We start from the raw sequence: 19129 nt of genomic DNA, 5'->3' as shown, positions 1-19129 counted from the left end.
CAAAGCCGAAAAACGGCGACGCAGCTTCCAAACTTGGGCAGCCAGCGCACAAGGCCGTGGGTTGTGGGAGAGCCAGCGACTCCCGTCGGCCAATCTGGCGCCGGCCTGCCCAATTACTAACATGGAAGCTGCGGCCAACCACGACCGTCAATGGCTCGCGACGGCGGCGGTGACAGGTGACCTCACCTTCCCGGGATGACTCTTAAGCCAGAGCCTCGTCAACCCTGCCCTCGCCAAACATCGTCTTTGCTCTCAACGCTCAGACTTACAGGCCAACGAAACCGCCTCATTGAAAATGATCACCCGAAAACACGTGCTCTCGACGCTTGGAAACGATAGAGTCCAGTGCTTGGCGAGAAGACGGCTTGCACGTACCGCCGTCTAGTCATTTGTCCCGCCCTCGACCATGGCTTCGATATTCACCTACGACCCCGACCCGCCAAGGGTGTCGTCTCCATGGCTTGCCCCAGAAGATACCAGCAATCAGCCGCCCAAGCCTTCGCCAGCGCCCGCCTTGCTGTCCGACTATGGCGTCACCAAGCTCCAGGCCGAGCCTCAGGAGGGCCCGACAGAGTACAAGCTCCATCTCCTCCTCAGGCCGAGGCGCAAATACACCTCTGTCAGTACCTCCAGCCGGGTAAGCGGCTCTCAGCAGGCCGGGCCGCGCGAGGCAAACCCGGCAAAGTCGTCGCCGGCCGCGCCCGCTGCCTCGAGCCAGCCTCGGCAGGAACGCCTGCAGCATCTCACAACGCAACTCCTCTGGAGGCTGCAGCAGTCGTCTCCCTACCATGCAACCAGCTCCAAGGAGTTGATTATTCCAAAGCTTCCTGATGACTCTGTCGACCTCAAGTCGCCTGTTAAGCTTGAGGCGCTGGTGCCGGGTCTTGAGGAGTCTAGAGGCGCCTTATATGAAATAGGCGTCTCCGACGACGGCACCCTTGTCGGCCTCACAAAGGATGAGATGAGTGAAAGCATTGCGACATTGCGCGTTATGGCAGCCAGCCTCGGGTGTACCGTCGACATCGTCCGCACGGTCATTGTCGGCGAATGCGAGTGGACCGAGTCCGTCGACGTTGGGAACGCCGCAACTCCTGCCCAAACTCACCAGACCAGACGCGGAAAGCTATGGGTGGCGGAGGCCTTGGTGACACCAAACCTTGGCTTTCGGGACGACATGCAATCTGAACAAGGCTTGAGCTCTGGCGAGTCGACCGGTGCCAAGACTGCCAACACCCCAGAACTCGTGACTGAGCCGAGACGAGGCAGCTCTGCAACGCCGCAGCTCCGGGTCACCCTCACAGGTCCGACGACATCCGGAAAGTCGAGCCTTCTTGGTACCCTCTCTACGGGGACGCTAGACAACGGGCGTGGAAAGAGCCGTCTGTCCCTGCTCAAACACCGCCACGAGCTGGTCTCCGGTGTCACCAGTTCCATCGCCCAGGAACTCATCGGATACAAAGACCAAACTATTCTCAATTTCTCCCAAGGGAACATCGAGTCTTGGATAGACATTCACGACTGCGCCGAGAATGGGAAGCTGGTCTTTGTGTCCGACTCGGGGGGCCACCCTCGCTATCGGCGCACAGTTCTGCGCGGCCTCATGAACTGGGCACCGCATTGGAGTATTCTTTGCATCGCTGCGGATGCGCACGAAGGGGTTTCGAACGGTGTCGGGGCGACTTCGTCCGCGCAGGATGTTCTTGGGGCGGCAGCTGCCGGCGTCGATCTCGTCAAGGCTCACTTGACCCTCTCACTTAAGCTGGACGTGCCTATGGCGATTGTCATCACCAAGCTAGACCTAGCGTCCAAGCTCAGCTTGCAAAAGACCATGGGAAAGGTTCTCACCGCCATTAAGGAAGCCGGGCGAATCCCTAAGATCCTCCAACCTGACCAAAGGCAACATGACGAATTGAAGCAGATACCGGCAGAGGACAGGGCAAAGGTCAAAGCTGTTGTTCAGAGTATCGAGGACAGCGGCAGTTTGACATCACACGTCCCTATCGTTTTGACGAGCTCCGTCAAGGGCATCGGTATCGGACTCGTTCATGCACTCCTCGACGGCTTGCCTTTACCGCCAACCCCAACAGCCCGAGACTATGTCGGGATGGTCCTGAATCCGGAGCAGCCAAAGTGCCTGTTTCATGTTGATGATACCTTCAGTCTGGCGGGCTCATACAGCGCACTGGCTTCCGGCTCTGGTCGCAGGACGGACCAAGGAGTCGTCGTCTCTGGGTATGTCCGTTTTGGCAGCCTCTCAGTGGGCGACAGGATTGTGGTTGGCCCCTTTCAGCCCGAGGATGAGGAGTCTCGTGGTTTTGGCGCAGGTGTGGACGATCGCCCATCCCCAGGGCATTACGGCTTGTCCATATCGCATCCTTCGTCGGCTGAGCTGGCCCGCATCGCAATGAAGAACGCAGTCTCCGCATCGACCATTGCAGGGGAATGGCACAAAGCCCAGATTGTAAGCATTCGCAATCTGCGGTTAGCCGTGCGGACGCTCGAAGCTGGGCAAGCTGGATCCGTTGGTCTTGTTCTCGACCTCGACGCGGACCACTGCTTGCCCAACGATGAGATGACCGGCGGCGAGGTGCCTCGCATTCGCCGCGGCATGGTCCTGGCGATACCGTCAAAGCACATGCTCGACACGGGGCTATCTCTGCAGGCTGCCAGCGGCTTCACTGCAACGTTTGCCGACTCTACTGTGCAGAGTCTGGCAGTTGGGTCCTTTGTCAACGTGTACGTCGCTAGTGTTCGGGCTGCCGCGCGGATACTCCGGGTCTCTCGCAGCGGATGGCTCGACGCAACGGGCAAGACAGCCACCGAGGACATTGACATGTTCAGTCTGAGCGGAGATGGGATAGAAGAGCCTGACATCACAGGGTTGCCGGGCATGGGGCAGGCGTGGGAAGTCACCCTTGAGCTGCTTCATAACCGGGAATGGATTGAGATGGGCTCCAAGGTGATTCTTCTTGAGGGTGGAAGCCAGGACAGGTCAGGACTCGAGGGTCATGTGGGTCGCGTGGTTGAGATCGTGGATTGAGTCCTGCCTGGTGAGTTTGGCTCCTGTTGGGTGTATTAAAGGCTAGATCTCCCTTTTGAATATCGCGAACCGAAAATTGGCCCTGCGGATGCACGTTCATTGCGCCGTATTCTAGAATGCTTTGATTGGTCTCGTCGTGTGTGCACTCGTCATAATTCTTCATGCCCTTACTAAACCATAGAACAATGTCCACGTCAAAACAAAGCCAGACAAGCCTCCGAATATCCCGCTCGTCCAAAAGTCCAGTGCGCTGAGGAAGTAGCGGCCAGTGTCAAGGATGGGTCTCTTCTCCGCGAGCGACTCGGGTGCGACCTGGAAGACGTAGAAGAGGAGCGTCGTGATGGTCGAGAAGACGAGGTAGAAGAGGAAGCCGCTGTAGGACTCGAGGCCGAGGATGCCGGCGCTGACGCCGAACAGGGAGCCGGCGAGACTGTGGAGGTTTGACAAGTTCTGTAGGAGATGGATGGGCAGTTAGAAGGGGGCCAGGAGCTAGAGGCGAAGATGCGCGATGCAGACCTTGGAATTGTGCATGACCGAGTCCTGCGCAATGGGCCGGATCTGGTAGTCGCGTTCGGACGGCATCGTGGACGATGGGAGGATACAACAAGCGGAGGAGGGAGCGTCCGCGGTAGCTGAGATGTTGGTGTGTCGGGGGCGATAGGGGGGGATGTGATGTTGGCGCGTCCGTCGCAGAGCTTCGTTGAGTGATGGTGGTAGAACTTAAGAGCTCTGGTACGAATCGGTAGCTGTGCCCCCCAGTCGCGCGACCTAACTAGGTTGCTCTCAGCAGCTGTCGCGGAGCCAGATCACAGCGGTGTTGACACGGGCCGACTGGCTCCGGTGGGTGTTGCGGTACTTTGGCTCTGTAGTGTTGGCCTAGCAAGACAATGTACCTGACAGACCTGGCGGTCGGTACCTGCAGCGAGAGCGCTGTCACCAACTGAAACCCCCCCTGTTGCCGCTGGAGACTGCCCGGAGACTGGAGACGGAGCTCCGGGCTGCTGGTCAACCTTTCGCAACGGGCCGAGGACTGACCCTCGTCGTGGCCCGCATTTGGATAATGGCGGGGTGACTTTTGCGCTCCGAGCACATGCGCTGGGGTCGACATCAAGCTCTACTTGTACATCCGACGCCCACTCCCTCCCACGTCTCGGCGGCCAAGTTCATTCGGGTCACCATGGAGCACTCATTCGAGCCCTTGAAGAACGACCTGTTGCTCCGGGCAGCATGGGGTGCGCAGAAGCCCACGCTGCCGCTATCGAGCATCCGTCGCTGACGCACTCAACAGGACAGGAGGTCGAGCGTCCGCCCATGTGGGTGATGAGACAAGGTACGCCAAACCATGCGGCTTTGACCGAAGGGTTTGCAATTGCCTGCCGGATTGCTGACGAAAAGTAGCTGGCCGTTACCTGCCCGAGTACCATGAGGCCAAGGGCAACCGCGACTTCTTCGAGTGCTGCCGCGACCCCGAAGTCGCATCGACGCTGACCCTCCAGCCCGTCGAGCGATATGCCGGGCTCCTAGATGCCGCCATCATCTTCTCCGACATCCTCGTCATCCCGCAAGCCATGGGCATGGTGGTCGAGATGGTGGACAAGAAGGGCCCGCACTTCCCGAACCCCCTGCAGTCGCCCACCGACGGCCAGTACCAGACCGTCCTCGACCGACCGGTCAACGTCGCCGACGAGCTGGACTACGTCTACAAGGCCATCACGCTCACCAGGAAGAAGCTGGCTGGCAGGGTTCCCTTGATTGGCTTCTGCGGTGCGCCCTGGACCTTGTTCTGCTACATGGTCGAGGGAGGTGGCACCAAGCTCTTTGCGCAGAGCAAGACGTGGATCTACAAGTATCCGGAGGAGACCAAGAAGCTGCTGCACAAGATTGCCGACATCTGTGTTGATCACCTCGCCCTCCAGGTCAAGGCCGGGGCTCAGGTACGGCTCCAACGCACAGTAACATGCACGATCCTTGGACGCTGACAGTGCTTGACTAATTAGCTGGTGATGGTGTTCGACTCGTGGGCCGGAGAACTCGGCCCGGCGTCTTTCAGTCGGTTCTCCGAGCCGTACCTGGCGCATATTGCCCAGAAGCTGCCTGAGAAGCTGAAGAGTATGGGTCTCGATGCCGTCCCGATGACAGTCTTCCCCAAGGGCGCCTGGCACGCCCTGGACTCGGCCTGCAGCCTCGGCTACAACGTCGTAGGAATGGATTGGCTGCAGGACCCTGCCGAGGCCGTCAAGATTAGGGGCTCTCGCAACGTTGTCTTCCAGGGCAACGCCGACCCTGGTGTCCTGTACGGCACCAAGGAGGCCATTACGGAAGCGGTGGAGCAGATGGTCAAGGGCTTCTGGGTCGGCAACAAGGGCTGGATCGCAAACTTGGGCCATGGTGAGCCTCCCTGCCAGCTCAATAGACCACTCGCAACGCGTATGCTAATCCCATGTGAACAGGTATCACCCCCGGCGTCAACCCTGACAACCTCAAGCATTTCTTTGAGGAGATTCATCGTCTGACCAAGGCTTGAACGCGGTTTGCCATGATACTGACAAGATAATACGATACATGTCCCCACGGGGTGATAGAAAAGGTTAAAGGCTAAAAAGTCTCATAAGAGACGATGTGGGCAAAACTTTCCGTATAAAATTTGAACCTTCTCCCGTCCTGCTCCTGCGAAACAAAACGTGGTATCTAGACATTCGTCTTTCCCGAAGTACACCCTCGCGCCTGTCGCCCAACAGTCGCCCTCGACCCTGTTCAGAATGGCAATTCCGGGGCTAGAAAGTATGGGATTGCCGCCCACCGCGGACACCAGATGAAGAACCGCAGCTGGAACAGCCTGGACTCGGCAAAAAGGCCGAAACACAACGCCACTACACCCAGCGTACATATACATAGAGAGGGATAGAGAGATAGATGGACAGCGTAGAAGTAGACGAGAGCGCCGAGCCTCTACGCCTTCTTCCCGAACAGCCAGCTCTTGCCCTTGGCGGCGAGCGACTCGGTCCCGGGGGTAACGGGGCTGCTGGTCCGGCCGGCAGCGGGCGCGGTCCCATCGTCCACGACGGCCTGCTCGCGACTCCCCTTGCGCGCCAGCTCGGCGCCGTCGTCGTCGCGGAAGATGTTGCCCGCACCGCCGCGGCCCGCGTGCTGCGCGCCGGATGAGTACCGGCGGGGGACGCTGCCGTTCACGTCAGCCTGCAAGTTCGATCTAGGGCATCGTGGTCCCGACAAGGACACCAATGTATCGAGAATCGGGGAGAGACAGGGGGCCGGGGGCGTACCCTTCAACGTCCTGGCGCAGGCGAGTCTCGTACGGGTCGTCGTTCTTGGCCATGTTGCCCGTGCCGCCGCGGCCCGTGGTCACGACGGGCTTCTTAAGGACGGGCGTCTCGAGGTCCGACGGCTTCAGCTTGGGCGACTGCCGGGCGTCGGCCATGTTGCCCGCACCACCGCGGCCGTGCGACGAGAGCTGCGACGCTGTCAAGGTCGGCCGCTGCTGGTCAGATGTCTGTGTCTGCGGCTGCGGCTTGCTGCCGCCGGTATTTCCGGCCGGGGACGCCATGCTGGCCGTCGGCACAGGACTGGCGGTTCACGGCTTCGAAACTGCGGTTTTCGGCAAGGGAGGAGGACGTGGTGGGCACGATGCTGGTTGCGCGCGAACAGGCTTGTAGAGGCGAGGGGAGGGAGAGGTTCGATGCGGTCTCGCGGCGGGATGTCTCGCGGGCCGTGGCGAGTGTCGCTCTGCGGGCAGGGAGACGCGGGACAGTGAAGTCGCAGCGCAAGCAGCGAAGGAGCTGGGCTGGGCTGGGCTGATCTGGTTCAGAAGTGGCGGGCGACGGTTGTTGGGAACGGGGTAGGCAACGATTTAAACATTAAGCACACAGCGCCGAGCCTGGTGGCGCGACGCTAACGAGGTACCTAAACCTAAGTAGACTACAGGCAGCCTCGCGGTATTGCCCTATCGCTGCGGCATAAACAATGCATTCCGCCATTGGCATACAATGGCGCCGTGAAATCGACTGTAGTTCGCAGAGGTGCTCAATGTAGTGATGTCTAATAACATCGAGCTATCGGACCTCCTTGAGTACTGGGGCGTCGATGTGCCTGACAGTTCCCTGCACTGACCATTCCTGGCCCCTTGCCGCCTCCTTGTTACCATATCTTGGCAAGACGGCGGTGACGGGCTGTCAGATATTTCACCGTTGACGAACATTGAGTCCCGCCCGCCTTCGCGAGAACGTGCACCTGCCGTCACTTCGTACAGGAGCTGGACATCCGCACCAGACTCTCGCCGCTGTTGCCCGGCAAGAAGCCGTCAGAGCCCACAGATCGTTCCCACGCCACCGATCTGGAAAGACTCCCGCGTCGCGTAGATAGCACATGTATGCAAGGCTTTCCGCAGCTCTCTCGCGTTGGTAATGGTCAGCAACTGGGAGATCCCCGAGCCGCTTCCCCGCTGAGCCCTCCCATAACGGCTGTGTCTGTCCCAGAGCCCCTGCATCGACTCAAAATCTGGCGGTTTTGCGTCCTCTGAGGAACCTCGCCGCTTGCCATGAGTGCGATTGCCCGCACACGGGTCCAGCGGCCAAAGCCAGGGGTGCCGCGTCGGTACCTGCTCGTCTGTTGCAGTTCGGGGCTGCCCTTGCGACTACCAAGGGGGACTTGGCAGCGGGCAACCTAATCAGTTGCCATTGTGCCAAAGCCAATTTACTCGCCATAGTCGTCGTCATCGCCGCCCTTGACGTTCGCATCTTTCCGTATGGGAATCTTGATTCCCTGCGTCGCGAAAGTCTTGCTTAGTGGTGTACTCTCGCACACTCCTGGAAATTTCTTTGCCGAGTAGACGGTGAATTGATTGCTGAAACAGGATGCTAGAATCGGGGCTCGGCCGGTGTTGATCTTCGGGGCGTTCCCATCCCGACGGGATCCACCGCGGGCCCCGACGTTCACGAAGGAGAACCTGAGGCTGCGTTCTCCAGTCAGCGATTGGCAACCAACGCACCATCCGCACTGCGAGACTTACCGGAATGTGCCCTCGGAACGAACGCTGAGATCTTGGAGAACGAACCAGATGCCGATGTGATCCGTCGTGTCGCTGAGGCGGAAGGCGCTTGCTGCCAGACTCCCGATGAGATTCCGTGTGAACATGCCTTGCGGCTGGTTGCCCACCACTGTTACCCCCGCCGGACCGGGGCCGTAGCCTGGCGCAACGGGAACGCCATTTCGATTGAACTGAACCATGTTTGCCTGCGAGGGCAATGGCGGCACGCTGCCGTCGTGTCTGTAGCCTTGGTGCTGCGGGTGCTGCGGGTGCTGCGGGAAGTACTGCTGTGGAGGGCCGTAGGACCCATTTGGCGGGAATGGGGAAGGTCCTGGCACGTCGAGTCAACAAAACGAAGCGGCAAGGTTTCGAGGATGCAGCGTACCTTGATTGTACCCAGGCTGCACCTGATAGTCCGAGACGTAGGGCCCTGCTTGCGCCGGGGGATAGGATCCGTCGCGGCTGGATGCCAGAACGTGCTGGGGGTACGGGCTCATAGACGGATCCCCGCCATTGAGCGTGGAGTAAGAGAAAGGCGTTGTGGATGAGATGGAAGGACTGCCGGTGGACGACCGTACCAGGTTGACCTCGCGAGATCCATCATCGCTCCAGAGGTCCACGTTGAGAACAAACATGGAATGGTCAATGGCACTGTCGTGATTATTAGCGTCCATGGACCGGCTGGCGTTTTCCAAAACGGGCTCAGGCCGGCTCACTTGCAGTCGATTTCTCTCCCAGTAGCGGCATCGGTGATGATGAGCCGGACGCAGGGCGGTGGTGTGATCGGCCTTCGGTCCTGGTAAATGTCAGTCTATGTCGGCCTGCACAATCAAGCACTGAGAGAGGAAGTCGTGACCTTGTCGCCAAAGCCGCACATGCGAGCTCGCCTGGGTTGCTGAACGACATCTAAGCTGTGCGCACGGGGTGTGAGTCTAAGCTCTTTGAACGCTGGGGTATTAACATCAAGTCCACGAACCGGTATTTGCGGCCAGTGGATTCGTCCACATTGGAACAGGTCTTCAGCATGGCCGTGACCGCGGCGGCGGCGGCCGACGAAGGGTCCTCTTGCTTGGGGGCAGGAAGGCTTTGCGCCGGCGGCGGCGGCTGCTGAAGCTGGGGCGGCGGCATCATGCCGCGGTGTTGTTGCGCAGATGTAGATGGCGGCAGGGGCGCTTGGGCAGGCTGGTGAGGATGAGGGTGAGAATGTGGCGGGGGCTGGTGGTGGGCATGGCTGTCATGAGGGCTAGGTTGCGACTGTCGCGAGGGAGGCTGCTGGTGTGAAAGCTGGAGGTGTTGGTGAGGGTGGTGCTGGTGCAGGTGCGGGTGGGGGTTCTGGTTCTGAGGAGGTGCCGGGTGGTGGTGCTGATGTTGTTGCGGCGGCTGATAGGACGGGTACGAAGTCGTCGAGCTGGCCACCGAGGCAGACGTGGAAGCGGACGAGGGAGGATACGCAGCGCCCGCCACGGGTATCTGCTGCTCGGCAGCGTACGTGGTGTTCATGACCACTCTGTGACCGTCAGGCTCGTCAGCAGAAGAATGAGGCCGAGTGATTGCAGGGCTCGGGGTTCGAAGGGGGAGCAGGCGGGCGGCGAGCGCGCGAAGTTGGTGGTCTGCGGACAGATATCTCTGGCCAGGCGGGTGGTGAACGAGTCGAGACGAGACGAGACGAGACGAGACGAGGAGATGAGAGTGGTGGTCTTGGCCGACGGGGGCGCGATTGGAGGAAGGGGAGGTGCTCTGGTCCAACGACCTGACCTTCGGGCCAGCTTCTGGACGGGAGGCGCGCAAGGCTTGGTAGTCGCCCTCAGGCAGGCCGTCTTCCTTATTTAGTGCCTGCCTTAGCACCAGCACTCGGTAGCAGTGCTAACCGCTCATCCACTAAGCGGAGGGTCAGGCAGGGTCCGTGTTGGCGAATGTGCATTCGGTACCAAGGTTTGCGTGAGGCCGCGCCCGAATTGAGCCAACGACGCAGCAAAGGCAGATGCCACGCGGTGGGGGCGTCCTTTTGGGTGGAGGGGGAGGGGGGGGGGGGGGGGGGGGGGGGGCTTGGGGGGACCCCTCGCAATGCTGTTGGAAGAGAACCTGGAAAGTAAGAAAGAGGCTTCGGTGAGGGAGCGGGGAGGGGGAGGGAGGGGAGTGCACGGGAGCACTAACACCGAGCAACACGCAGGGAGTGAGTGCCTGGGCTGTTGATGCCAGGTGGACGGCAACGTGCTATAAACCGTCCGTTTCAGTACTGTAATTCTGTATACTACTAGGTAGGTGTGATGATGATAGGTCTAGTACTAAGGTAGGTACTACTACCTATTGGTACCTACCTACCGGGTACTACCTAGGTAGGTACGAGCGAAACTCCACGGCGGCCCAGACTGCACGGTGCCGTCCGTACATTATGCCTCATGTACTGCAGGTACCTTGCCCAGGCCTGCAATTTCACGACCCAAGGCGGGCGAGGCAAAAGCCGTACGAGAGAGTGGACGGAGAAGAGTTCAAAGTCCCGTGGTCTCGTCAGATTGCCTTTATCACCATGTCCCCCGCCGGGGACGCAGGCACCGCCTTATTCATGCGCTTGGAGATGGCCCGGTGTTTCGCGAAGCCGACAGGAGTTGCCGACGGGGCCCCCAAGGCGCGGCGCAACACCTGCTGCGTGCTGTCACCCAGCCAGGGCTGTCAATGGGGTCATTCTCTGGGACTGGGACGGTCAATCAACCAACGCCAGTCTGGCCAGACAGAGACACAGCACAGGGCGCTTTCGCGTGGCGCCAGCTTCCTACCTCGACCCTGGCGCTGGGCCTGACCCGGCCTGGCCTGGGCTGGCAGCTCAGGTCCCGTCTGGGAGCCCACTACGTACCCTCTGTCAGTGGCCCGCTAAACGCTACGTACTTAGGTACCTTCCAGGCCGGGTTCCACCAGCAAGAACCAGCCGCACCTCGCGGCGTGACGCGACGGGGCCCTGGCTGCCTGGCTCTGCACGGACAGACCTCCAGGGCTGGCTGGCTCCCACTGCCCGACCCATGGATCGCTGGCGCCCGCCACATCCACTGGCGATCCTCCGCCCGCCAGGAGGTAAGCATTCGCCTGTGCGCCACCATCACCTGGGCATACCCCGGAATCGTCTGCGAAAAAATCGGCCAAGCCCAGTCACAAGTCGAGCTGAGTCTCTGCCTCGTGCCGTCGGCTTCGCACTAAATTGAGACAGGCCAGGGGCCGTCGCTCCACGGTGTTCAGTTAGGTTCCGTTCAGCACTGGGAGCTGCAGAGTCCCACCAGTTTCTAGTCTGGATGCGGCGCCCGTCTGTTCTTAGATATTGCTGTGGTGTGCGTGCCGCGATCGCTGTGGTCAATGCACGCAGCACCATGTCCACCAGTCCCATCAAAACCGCCCGGCTGCCGGAAAGCAGCCCCCCCACTGCAACACCCACGTTTTCCTCACGGTCCAGCCTCTGTCTTGCTCCACTGCCCGGCGGGGTTTCTTCCACTTCGTCAGTGAAGTTAAAATGTATCATGTACGGTACTCGCACGCGACAGAACACCACCGCCCTCTTCCATGGGATCAGGGGTCCTGCAATCTTACACATCGCCATGCGCCGTTGAAGATGTGTGTCTGATCCGGGAGTCGGCCCGCGTGCTGTTCAGCGCCTCCTGTATGCACAAACACACTCGCGCCGTCGTCGACACCGTCTCCCGTCCCCTGGTCGTGTGGTAGCACAAGCACAAGCACCACGCAACTCCCGTCTCTCTTCTGCAGCGCTCCCATTTTCATGCATGATTCGCTGATGGCGCCTCGACCGGTCAAGGCCCGTACCCCGCTGTCGACAGGGGAGGGCGACTGTGAACCGAGCGCTTCTTGAGCCTCGCGCTCGGCTCAACTGCGCGCGTCGTGCGTGCGTATTTCGTGGTTGGCTCACAAAGTCGCAGACTGCTGCTTGCTCCAGTCTTCTGCATGCATAGGCAGAACAAGAAAACGTGCTGCGATATGCGACTAAATCGTGGGCGGCGCTGCATTCTGCGTGCCTGGCCGATGTGTCTGTCCCCTCCCCTTCTTCCTACTTATGATTGCCCAGTGCAAGGGCCGTCAAATGGCCGAAACTTGGGCCTCGCCGTCGTCGCTTCACGCATCGTGAGCTCGCGCCGCCCGACCGGCTCACTGATGCGGCCCTCGTCCGCCTGAGGAGGTTGGCAGTCTGGCTCGCACGCAGGCGACTCTTGGAGCTGTTCTGACATGGCGGACCGCACGCAAGGTTGTGCTGGCCCTGTTCGGCCGTAATGCAAGCTTCCCCCGTGGCTGACGCGCCATTTTGCTGCAGCTCTCGGCATCTAGAGCTCCGCATCACCAGTCATTTGGACATCGAGCCTTTGTCTCCCGCGGCCTCCAGACACGTCAGCGATGTTCAGTTGGTTCCTTGCGGGACATTTGATCTGCGAGCGCATGTACAGAGCGAGTGCGTGCGCAGCTCGCCTGCCGGATCGCCAAGTGCCGTCTTGCCGGGGGGGGATGTTTGTTCGTCGCCCGCTGATGTTGGTGCTAGTATTAGGTGTACTTGGTCAGGATGGGCATCCCGATAATGACCTGAGTAACATGTCGCACGGTGACGCCACCGTCTTCTGGGTGCGAGTGAAGCGCGCTGTTGCGCCACACGTGCCACTGACGGGCTCTGTCATTCCTGGGGGTCTCAGCCGCCCACCTTGAATTGACCGTGACCTGAGAAGCGCCCGTCAGTGAGTGGCTCCAGGCCAGGGACGGCGGCCTCCGTACCTGCCGGCCCTCAACTTCCGGCTGCAGGCTGCCCAGGTGCACCTGCCCCACCCGGCCGACAGTCGAGCGATGGGGTGGGCGGCCGCGACGAGTCACCGTCGAGCTGCTTCTGCCCCGCGGTCGGAGCGTCTCTCGAGCTATCCATCATTAAAAAAAAGCACCCCGCCAACTCGACTCGACTGCCCTCGCATCGTCGCCACCAGCCTGCTTCAGTCCAAGAACCAGTCAATTGCGCGCCGTCAACAGCGGGCGTCTACAAGTCACACCAATCCCTCGAGAGACCAGCTGCCAACGGGCCCCATTAGCCATGGATCTGGTCAACCAGTTCGTGCTTCCCTGATACTCAATGCCGCCAACGGTGGTGTGTCGCCGCACCCGGAGGTAGCACGCTGACCAGTGGCTTTCCCGCAACAAACAGCCTCGAAGGTCGCCTGCTCTTCGCCGTGCCCAAAAGTGAGTAGCCACTCTCAAATCAGAAGCCGTCGTTTCGGACGCGCCTGGGTTTCTGACGTGTTTCCTTCGCTCGGTACAGAGGGTCGGTTGAACCAGACGGCGCTCAACTTGCTCGAGGGTGCCGACATTCAATTCCGCCGCGAGAACCGCCTCGATATCGCTCTCGTCAAGAACCTCCCCATTGCGCTCATATTCCTACCCGCAGCCGACATCCCCACCTTTGTCGGCCAAGGTCGCGTCGACCTCGGCATCACTGGCTGGGACCAGGTCCAGGAACATGATGCCGCTGTCCGCGGAGACTCCACCCCTACCGAGGGCGCCAGCGACGCCTCCGGCTGCGATATGGTCATGGAGCTGGGCTTTGGCGGCTGCCGTCTGCAGGTTCAGGTCCCGGAGAAAGGCAAATACGTCACGAGCCGAGACCTGATCGGCCGCACCATTGGCACCAGCTTCGTCAACTTGACCGCCGACTACTTCGCCAAGCTCGAGGCAGAGGCAGGCCAGGCCCCGTCTGAGGGCTCTACTAGAAAGCTGCGCACCAAGATCGTGGAGCTGAGCGGCAGCGTCGAGGCAGCCTGCGCGCTAGGTGTTGCTGATGGCATCGTGGACCTCGTCGGTAGGAGAACTCTCGCCGAAACAGCGCGCACCAGAGACTGACCCTGGTACAGAATCGGGCGAGACCATGCGCGCGGCTGGCCTCAAGGCAATCGACACCGTTGTTGACTCCACTGCAGTCCTGGTGAAGTCAAGATCGCCCTCGAACCCAGAAATGCTCGACCTTATCGCGTCGCGAATCCGTGGCGTCATCACGGCCCAGAAATACGTTCTCTGCCAGTACAACATCGAGCGATCGAGGCTTCCGGAGGCAACCAAGATCACCCCGGGGAAGCGAGCTCCCACAGTGACAACGCTGGACGCGAATGGATGGGTCGCTGTCAGCTCCATGGTGGAAAAGAAGAAGATTGCCCTGGTCATGGACGACTTGACCCGGGTTGGTGCGCACGACGTGCTGGTTCTCGACATTCACAACACTCGATGAACACGCCGATACATCGTGCGCAAGTCAGTGTGGTTGGGACCAAGCGACTTTGGCGGCTCCGGCGCAATACGGCAACGGGCAATGGGGCCATGTGACAAGCCCCAGGCCAGGGATGATGTCTTGAGAAACCGGTGTTCTCACCCAACGGTGTTCGCTGCACAGGGCTCTTCCGAGCAATGAGGCATTGGCATGAGAGAAGGCGTGGGGTTTGCTGGATCCTGGTGTTGGGTTGGATATCACAGAGACCGTGCAAGACCCAAGGCATGGGACCAAAATGTAGAGGGCGATAAATGGCGGCAATTTCGGATAGACAAACCCGCGCCTGATTCACGGAGTCGCCTTGCTGCTTTGCGTTGCATCTACTTGGGGACCTTGCACCGCCGCCGGGGTGCGACGGACTCTGGCAAACTCGCAGGTGGAAGTGGCCTCGTACTCGATGTATGAATCGAAGGAGACGGGCTCTCCAGATGGCCCGCCCACGACTATCCATGGCTCTTGTAGTCGGCACGAAAATATGGCCATGATTGGTGAATGGCTTTCTCATTGCCTGGAGAGTAGTTACCCGCCGGCACTGGGCAACCAGAGTGCCGGAAGTGGCGGAAGGCGGCCGTTACATGCAGCTCAGCGCTGGCCGCCACTGCAAACTGACGTATATGCTTGCGCGTAAGAGCTGCGCGCCCAATCTTCAAGGTTGGCTCCAAGCTGCCGCTAATGGAAACACTCACCACCTCCTCAGCGGACCGCAGCTCCATTGTGATCGACATTCGCATCCGCGAGCTGCCTCTGCGAGTCGATTGCCATATCTCGGGCGTCAAGCGCAATCACATACGCGCGCGAAGCAGCGCTCTTCGGCGGCCTGCCTGTCTGTGAGGCAACGGGGACCCTGGAAAGACAAGATTCATCTGCGACGTGGGCCTCCGCCCGCGCTCCCGGTGGCTGCGATGGCGGGCACAGCGGCCTCGGCGGGGTCTTTGCCGTCGTCGAAACACACCTCGGGCTGGAATGGAAATGGCAATGGCAATGGGCGAGATGGCCCCCAGGAGCCGTCCACTCTATACAAGGCAGGCCACTTACACCTCCGAGGCCCCTCGCCGTGGCCGCGCGAATGCCAAGTTCCTCCGCTAACAGACGCGCGGCGGTCGTCCGCCAACAGCTCGTCATGACGCCCATCAACTTTGCGTCCTTTATCCTCTCCCTCGTGCTCGTCGACATGCAGTACTCGCTGAGGCGCGTCCACAGCCACGCCGAGGCGCCGAGCCGGCTGCCGTCGTGGCTGCACTCGCTGCTCTTCTGCCCGCAGCCGTATTACCAGCCGGCGCGCTACGGGAAGGACGCGGTCCCCGGCGGCGGCGGCTCGCGGGGCTCTTCGTCGGAGCCGTACTACCACTCGAACCAGAGGAGGCTCATGGAGATGGAGGCCGAGGAGGCGTTTAGGATGCGGAACACGGTGCTCATTGTCTTTGGGCTGGTTGTCGCGGGCGCGGCCGGCGCTGTCTGGTTCTTTGCCACGAGGCTCTACCGGTACTGGTTTGTGTGAGATGAGAGGGTCCAATTGTTGCTGGTTCGTGCTGGATCTGGTCTCCAATTTGTGTGTGTGTACTTGGGTTGGCTGGCTCCCGCGGGGTTTGCCACTACATGGCCGATTCTGTCCTTGTTGTCGTTGTAATTCATAACACCCCAGCAGCTGCTTCGTCGTCAATGGGCTCGACGCAGTCGTGGGCGGAACCCCGAGAATGTCGCGACGCCAGAGTTAGCATGCATTCGATTGCCCCTTGGCTGAACACTGGAGCTGAGGATGGCTCAAATCAACACGCACTTGACATGCACTGAAAACATATTTGCGTTGTAGGCATTCTCCAGGTTCAAAGTCCAGAAGCTTCTACGCCTTTCCCTTACAAAAAATGGCAATAGCCCGTGTCCCATCCAAACAAAGCTCGGCCGTGATAACAGGCTCTCAGAGCCACGTCGAAGCATTAATACTAAACAACGCCAGGCACCATGTCGGGTCCCAATGGCCTGTATAAAGCATCGCTTTCCCAAAAACGCCCAGCGATATAGATGGAGACCAACAATGTCCGTTCGTCTCCGTGTGAAAACCATGTGAAGGGAAGTGATCCGCCACCTCTGGCCACCCTGGCTAAAGCCCATTGAGGCTCATGCGCTCATCCATGCTGCCCCAGAACATAAGGGGCCGAGGCTCGAGAATGTTGAGGCCGCGCGGGAAGGACCTGCGTTCCTCCTCGAGACCCAAAATGGAACGCTGACGGAAAACAATGCTGTTTATGGTGCTCTCGGTGGACGAGAGGGTCGAGGACGTGACAGAAGGGTAGCGAGAGTGGCGCGGCGAGCCGGCGACCGCGGCTAATGCCCCCGACCGAGTCGAGGCCCTTCTGTCTGGCGAGGACGGAGTCGAGGAGGCGGGTGACGGTGACGGAGAGGGTGAGTGCGCGCGGGCAGAGCGCGGCTGGAAGCGAGATGCGAGAGGCGCCATGATTGTGGCGGCCGAACGGGAGTGCTGTTAGTCTTTTTGGTTTATATTCGAGGCGACATAAGTGGTGTTTGCTTTTGCCTATCAGGCCGGTTGCAGTAGCGTGCTTGTCAAGGAGAGTGGTGAGCGACTGGCACAGAGGTCGAAAGAGGCGGCAGCAAGAGAGGTGAATATGGGCACAGCCCGTTGTAAAAGGACTGGGGGTGAAACGAAGCCCGCGGAGCACGACCGGCGTCTTGCCGCGGTGGAGACGCGGACGGATGGTGGGTGAGGGTGAGAGAAAGAATGTCACAAATGCTGGAAATGAATATCGAATTGCCAGACTCGGCGGCCTTGGGGAGAGGGAGTCTAGAGCCCGGGCATCGGCGGCAGCGGAAGCAGCAGCAGCAGCAGCATCACAAGCAGTAGAGGTAGAGACCGAGGCCCAAGGGCGGACTATCGAGCGCGTCGGACTGAGGGAGGGAAGGAGGGAAGGGTGGCCGAGCCTGATGAAGCGGAGCGGAGCAGAGGGCGGGCGAGGGAGCAGGAGATTTATTAATACGGGCAGCGGTATCGATTCAATGCTAACGGTATTGGTGAAATGGAAAATGCAGCATGGTAAGATGCGAGCCCCGTGAGCTCGGATTGGGATGGGGCATCTGATACACTGGTTCGGGGGCAGTACGTACCTAGTGTGTACGAAGATAAGTACCTTTTTGCATTGAGCACACTGATTGATTTAGCGGACACCCGTATAAATGCCCAGTGTACTGCGGCAGATGTACTGACACGCGGACTGCACCTAATACCTAGTAAGGTGCCGAACGGTGGCGTAGGCAGGTACCAGCACTGTACCTGCAGCGACGAAGAACTGCCCACCCTCCGCCGCCGCCGGCACCCTTCCAGGGTCCCACTGGGAGTTCCCAATGCCCACAACACCACTGACGCCCAACCGCCCGATGGGGTCCGCCCGGTGCTTCAGACTGGTGTGGTAGATGGGTAGGAACTTGTAGGACCTTGCACCAAGGCCATACCTACGCAACTGTATCTTGGTCCCTTGCCTGCCCACCCAACCATCTCCGTCAGGTTCGCAAGGTACCACTATATCGTAATTGTCTCCGGTGGTGTTGCCAGTTGAGCGCACGAGTGGCAGGCAGCTCTGGGGTCCCCGGGCAGCTGGGAGGAGGCGCCTGGCATTGGACGATTCTTTGGATTCAGTATCCGTACTAGGTAGGTACCTTCGTACGAAGTACGTACGTGGGTAGTACCTTGGACCAGGCATCCGTTAGGTACCTCCCGTCGCTGCACCTCGTGCGCTAACTACTAGGTACCGATGCGTGCAAGTTGCAGGGAAGGAACAAGCGCGCCCACAGTGCAGTTGATGAGCAACGCAAGGCAGGACCGACGGGAGACCAAGACCAAAACCTACATCCGGGCATTGATGCCAGAGACCCATGCCGGGCAGGTACCTACCCAAACTTCAGCGCGAGGGGGGCCCAATGCATTCATGTCATTCATCATCGTCACGACCCGGGGACCCTCCAAAGCCAACAAGGAAGGGGCTCTCTCGTCTACTCCAGGACCCCTGCCAAACCTTGGACCCTCCCTCCCTCCCTGACACAAGACACGACAGGGACGATGTCATGGATGTGCCGTGCCTCAGGCCGCGGAGGGGGGAGGGGCCGCCCCTCATCGGCATGAACAAGAGCAATAAATACTCTGCAGTGGCCTGTAGTTGTAACGTCGCCAGCACGCATTTGCGCCGCGTCAGAGTGAACCACGCTCTGACGGGCAACACACGAGGGCGGCGGCGCATGGCGCGCGGATTTGAGGCGATATTCCGCTCCGTCAAGATGTGTTTCTCACTCAGGCAGCGCTACTGCGGCAGCATGTCAGGTACGGGCAAGGTCGCAGCCCCTTTCTTCCGACGCGTCGTCTCCTCAATGGCGCAGTGCTAGCAGTTCAGGACATAATGTAGTACCACACAATGGACCGAGGGGCACCGGGGTCCGAGGACTATCTGCCCCCAGGGATTTTGTATTGACATGCAGACACGTACGCCTCGTAAAACGTGCAAGTTCAACGGTTCAGTCAGTCGTCGCCGTGGGCCAACCTGGCCTCAATCTCTCCGCTCTCTCTCCCTCTCTCGTACGATGCCTCGCCACTTCACTGCTGTGCCGTCGCGCCAATTTCTCTCGAGATGCAACCGTACGAACAAGGCAGAAATGACATCGCAGCTGTCCGCCTGTTCCTCCCGTCTCACGCCGTCTGTTTCATTCAGTGACCGTTCGACCCCTCCCTTGCCGCCAAATACGACCGCCGGCCCCGCCACGC

At 60.1% G+C, this 19129-nt stretch overlaps 7 protein-coding genes across 7 annotated transcripts; 4 read left to right on the top strand and 3 right to left on the bottom strand.

Annotated features, from left to right (window-relative positions):
- Positions 1 to 406: 406 nt before the first annotated feature.
- On the top strand, positions 407 to 3040 carry PLICBS_006921 (uncharacterized protein; the record flags this gene model as incomplete). Its single annotated transcript, XM_018320304.2, has 1 exon — positions 407 to 3040. The coding sequence occupies one exon, from the start codon at positions 407 to 409 to the stop codon at positions 3038 to 3040; it is 2634 nt and encodes an 877-aa protein (XP_018180201.2).
- Positions 3041 to 3199: 159 nt separating this feature from the next.
- On the bottom strand, positions 3200 to 3622 carry PLICBS_006920 (uncharacterized protein; the record flags this gene model as incomplete). Its single annotated transcript, XM_018320303.1, has 2 exons — positions 3200 to 3490; positions 3557 to 3622. 2 exons carry the CDS (start codon positions 3620 to 3622, stop codon positions 3200 to 3202), a joined length of 357 nt encoding a protein of 118 aa, XP_018180200.1.
- Positions 3623 to 4217: 595 nt separating this feature from the next.
- Positions 4218 to 5564, top strand: PLICBS_006919 (uroporphyrinogen decarboxylase in heme biosynthesis; the record flags this gene model as incomplete). Its single annotated transcript, XM_018320302.2, has 5 exons — positions 4218 to 4272; positions 4329 to 4370; positions 4439 to 4974; positions 5038 to 5428; positions 5491 to 5564. The coding sequence occupies 5 exons, from the start codon at positions 4218 to 4220 to the stop codon at positions 5562 to 5564; spliced, it is 1098 nt and encodes a 365-aa protein (XP_018180199.1).
- A 425-nt stretch (positions 5565 to 5989) lies between these two features.
- PLICBS_006918 (uncharacterized protein) lies at positions 5990 to 6602 on the bottom strand (the record flags this gene model as incomplete). The annotated part of the gene is made up of 2 exons (XM_018320301.2): positions 5990 to 6218; positions 6322 to 6602. The coding sequence occupies 2 exons, from the start codon at positions 6600 to 6602 to the stop codon at positions 5990 to 5992; spliced, it is 510 nt and encodes a 169-aa protein (XP_018180198.2).
- Positions 6603 to 7747: 1145 nt separating this feature from the next.
- PLICBS_006917 (velvet complex subunit 2) lies at positions 7748 to 9212 on the bottom strand (the record flags this gene model as incomplete). The annotated part of the gene is made up of 6 exons (XM_018320300.2): positions 7748 to 8006; positions 8064 to 8412; positions 8467 to 8732; positions 8798 to 8877; positions 8938 to 8992; positions 9058 to 9212. The coding sequence occupies 6 exons, from the start codon at positions 9210 to 9212 to the stop codon at positions 7748 to 7750; spliced, it is 1164 nt and encodes a 387-aa protein (XP_018180197.2).
- A 3931-nt stretch (positions 9213 to 13143) lies between these two features.
- On the top strand, positions 13144 to 14328 carry PLICBS_006916 (ATP phosphoribosyltransferase (ATP-PRTase) (ATP-PRT); the record flags this gene model as incomplete). The annotated part of the gene is made up of 4 exons (XM_018320299.1): positions 13144 to 13160; positions 13255 to 13289; positions 13369 to 13905; positions 13958 to 14328. The coding sequence occupies 4 exons, from the start codon at positions 13144 to 13146 to the stop codon at positions 14326 to 14328; spliced, it is 960 nt and encodes a 319-aa protein (XP_018180196.1).
- Positions 14329 to 15487: 1159 nt separating this feature from the next.
- PLICBS_006915 (uncharacterized protein) lies at positions 15488 to 15865 on the top strand (the record flags this gene model as incomplete). The annotated part of the gene is made up of 1 exon (XM_065601086.1): positions 15488 to 15865. One exon carries the CDS (start codon positions 15488 to 15490, stop codon positions 15863 to 15865), a length of 378 nt encoding a protein of 125 aa, XP_065457158.1.
- Positions 15866 to 19129: the final 3264 nt, after the last annotated feature.

The sequence above is a fragment of the Purpureocillium lilacinum genome (genome assembly GCF_023168085.1).
Source record: "Purpureocillium lilacinum CBS 284.36 DNA, scaffold_5, whole genome shotgun sequence".
Classification (NCBI taxonomy): Eukaryota; Fungi; Ascomycota; class Sordariomycetes; order Hypocreales; family Ophiocordycipitaceae; genus Purpureocillium; species Purpureocillium lilacinum.
This window is presented reverse-complemented; position numbering and strand designations above follow the sequence as displayed.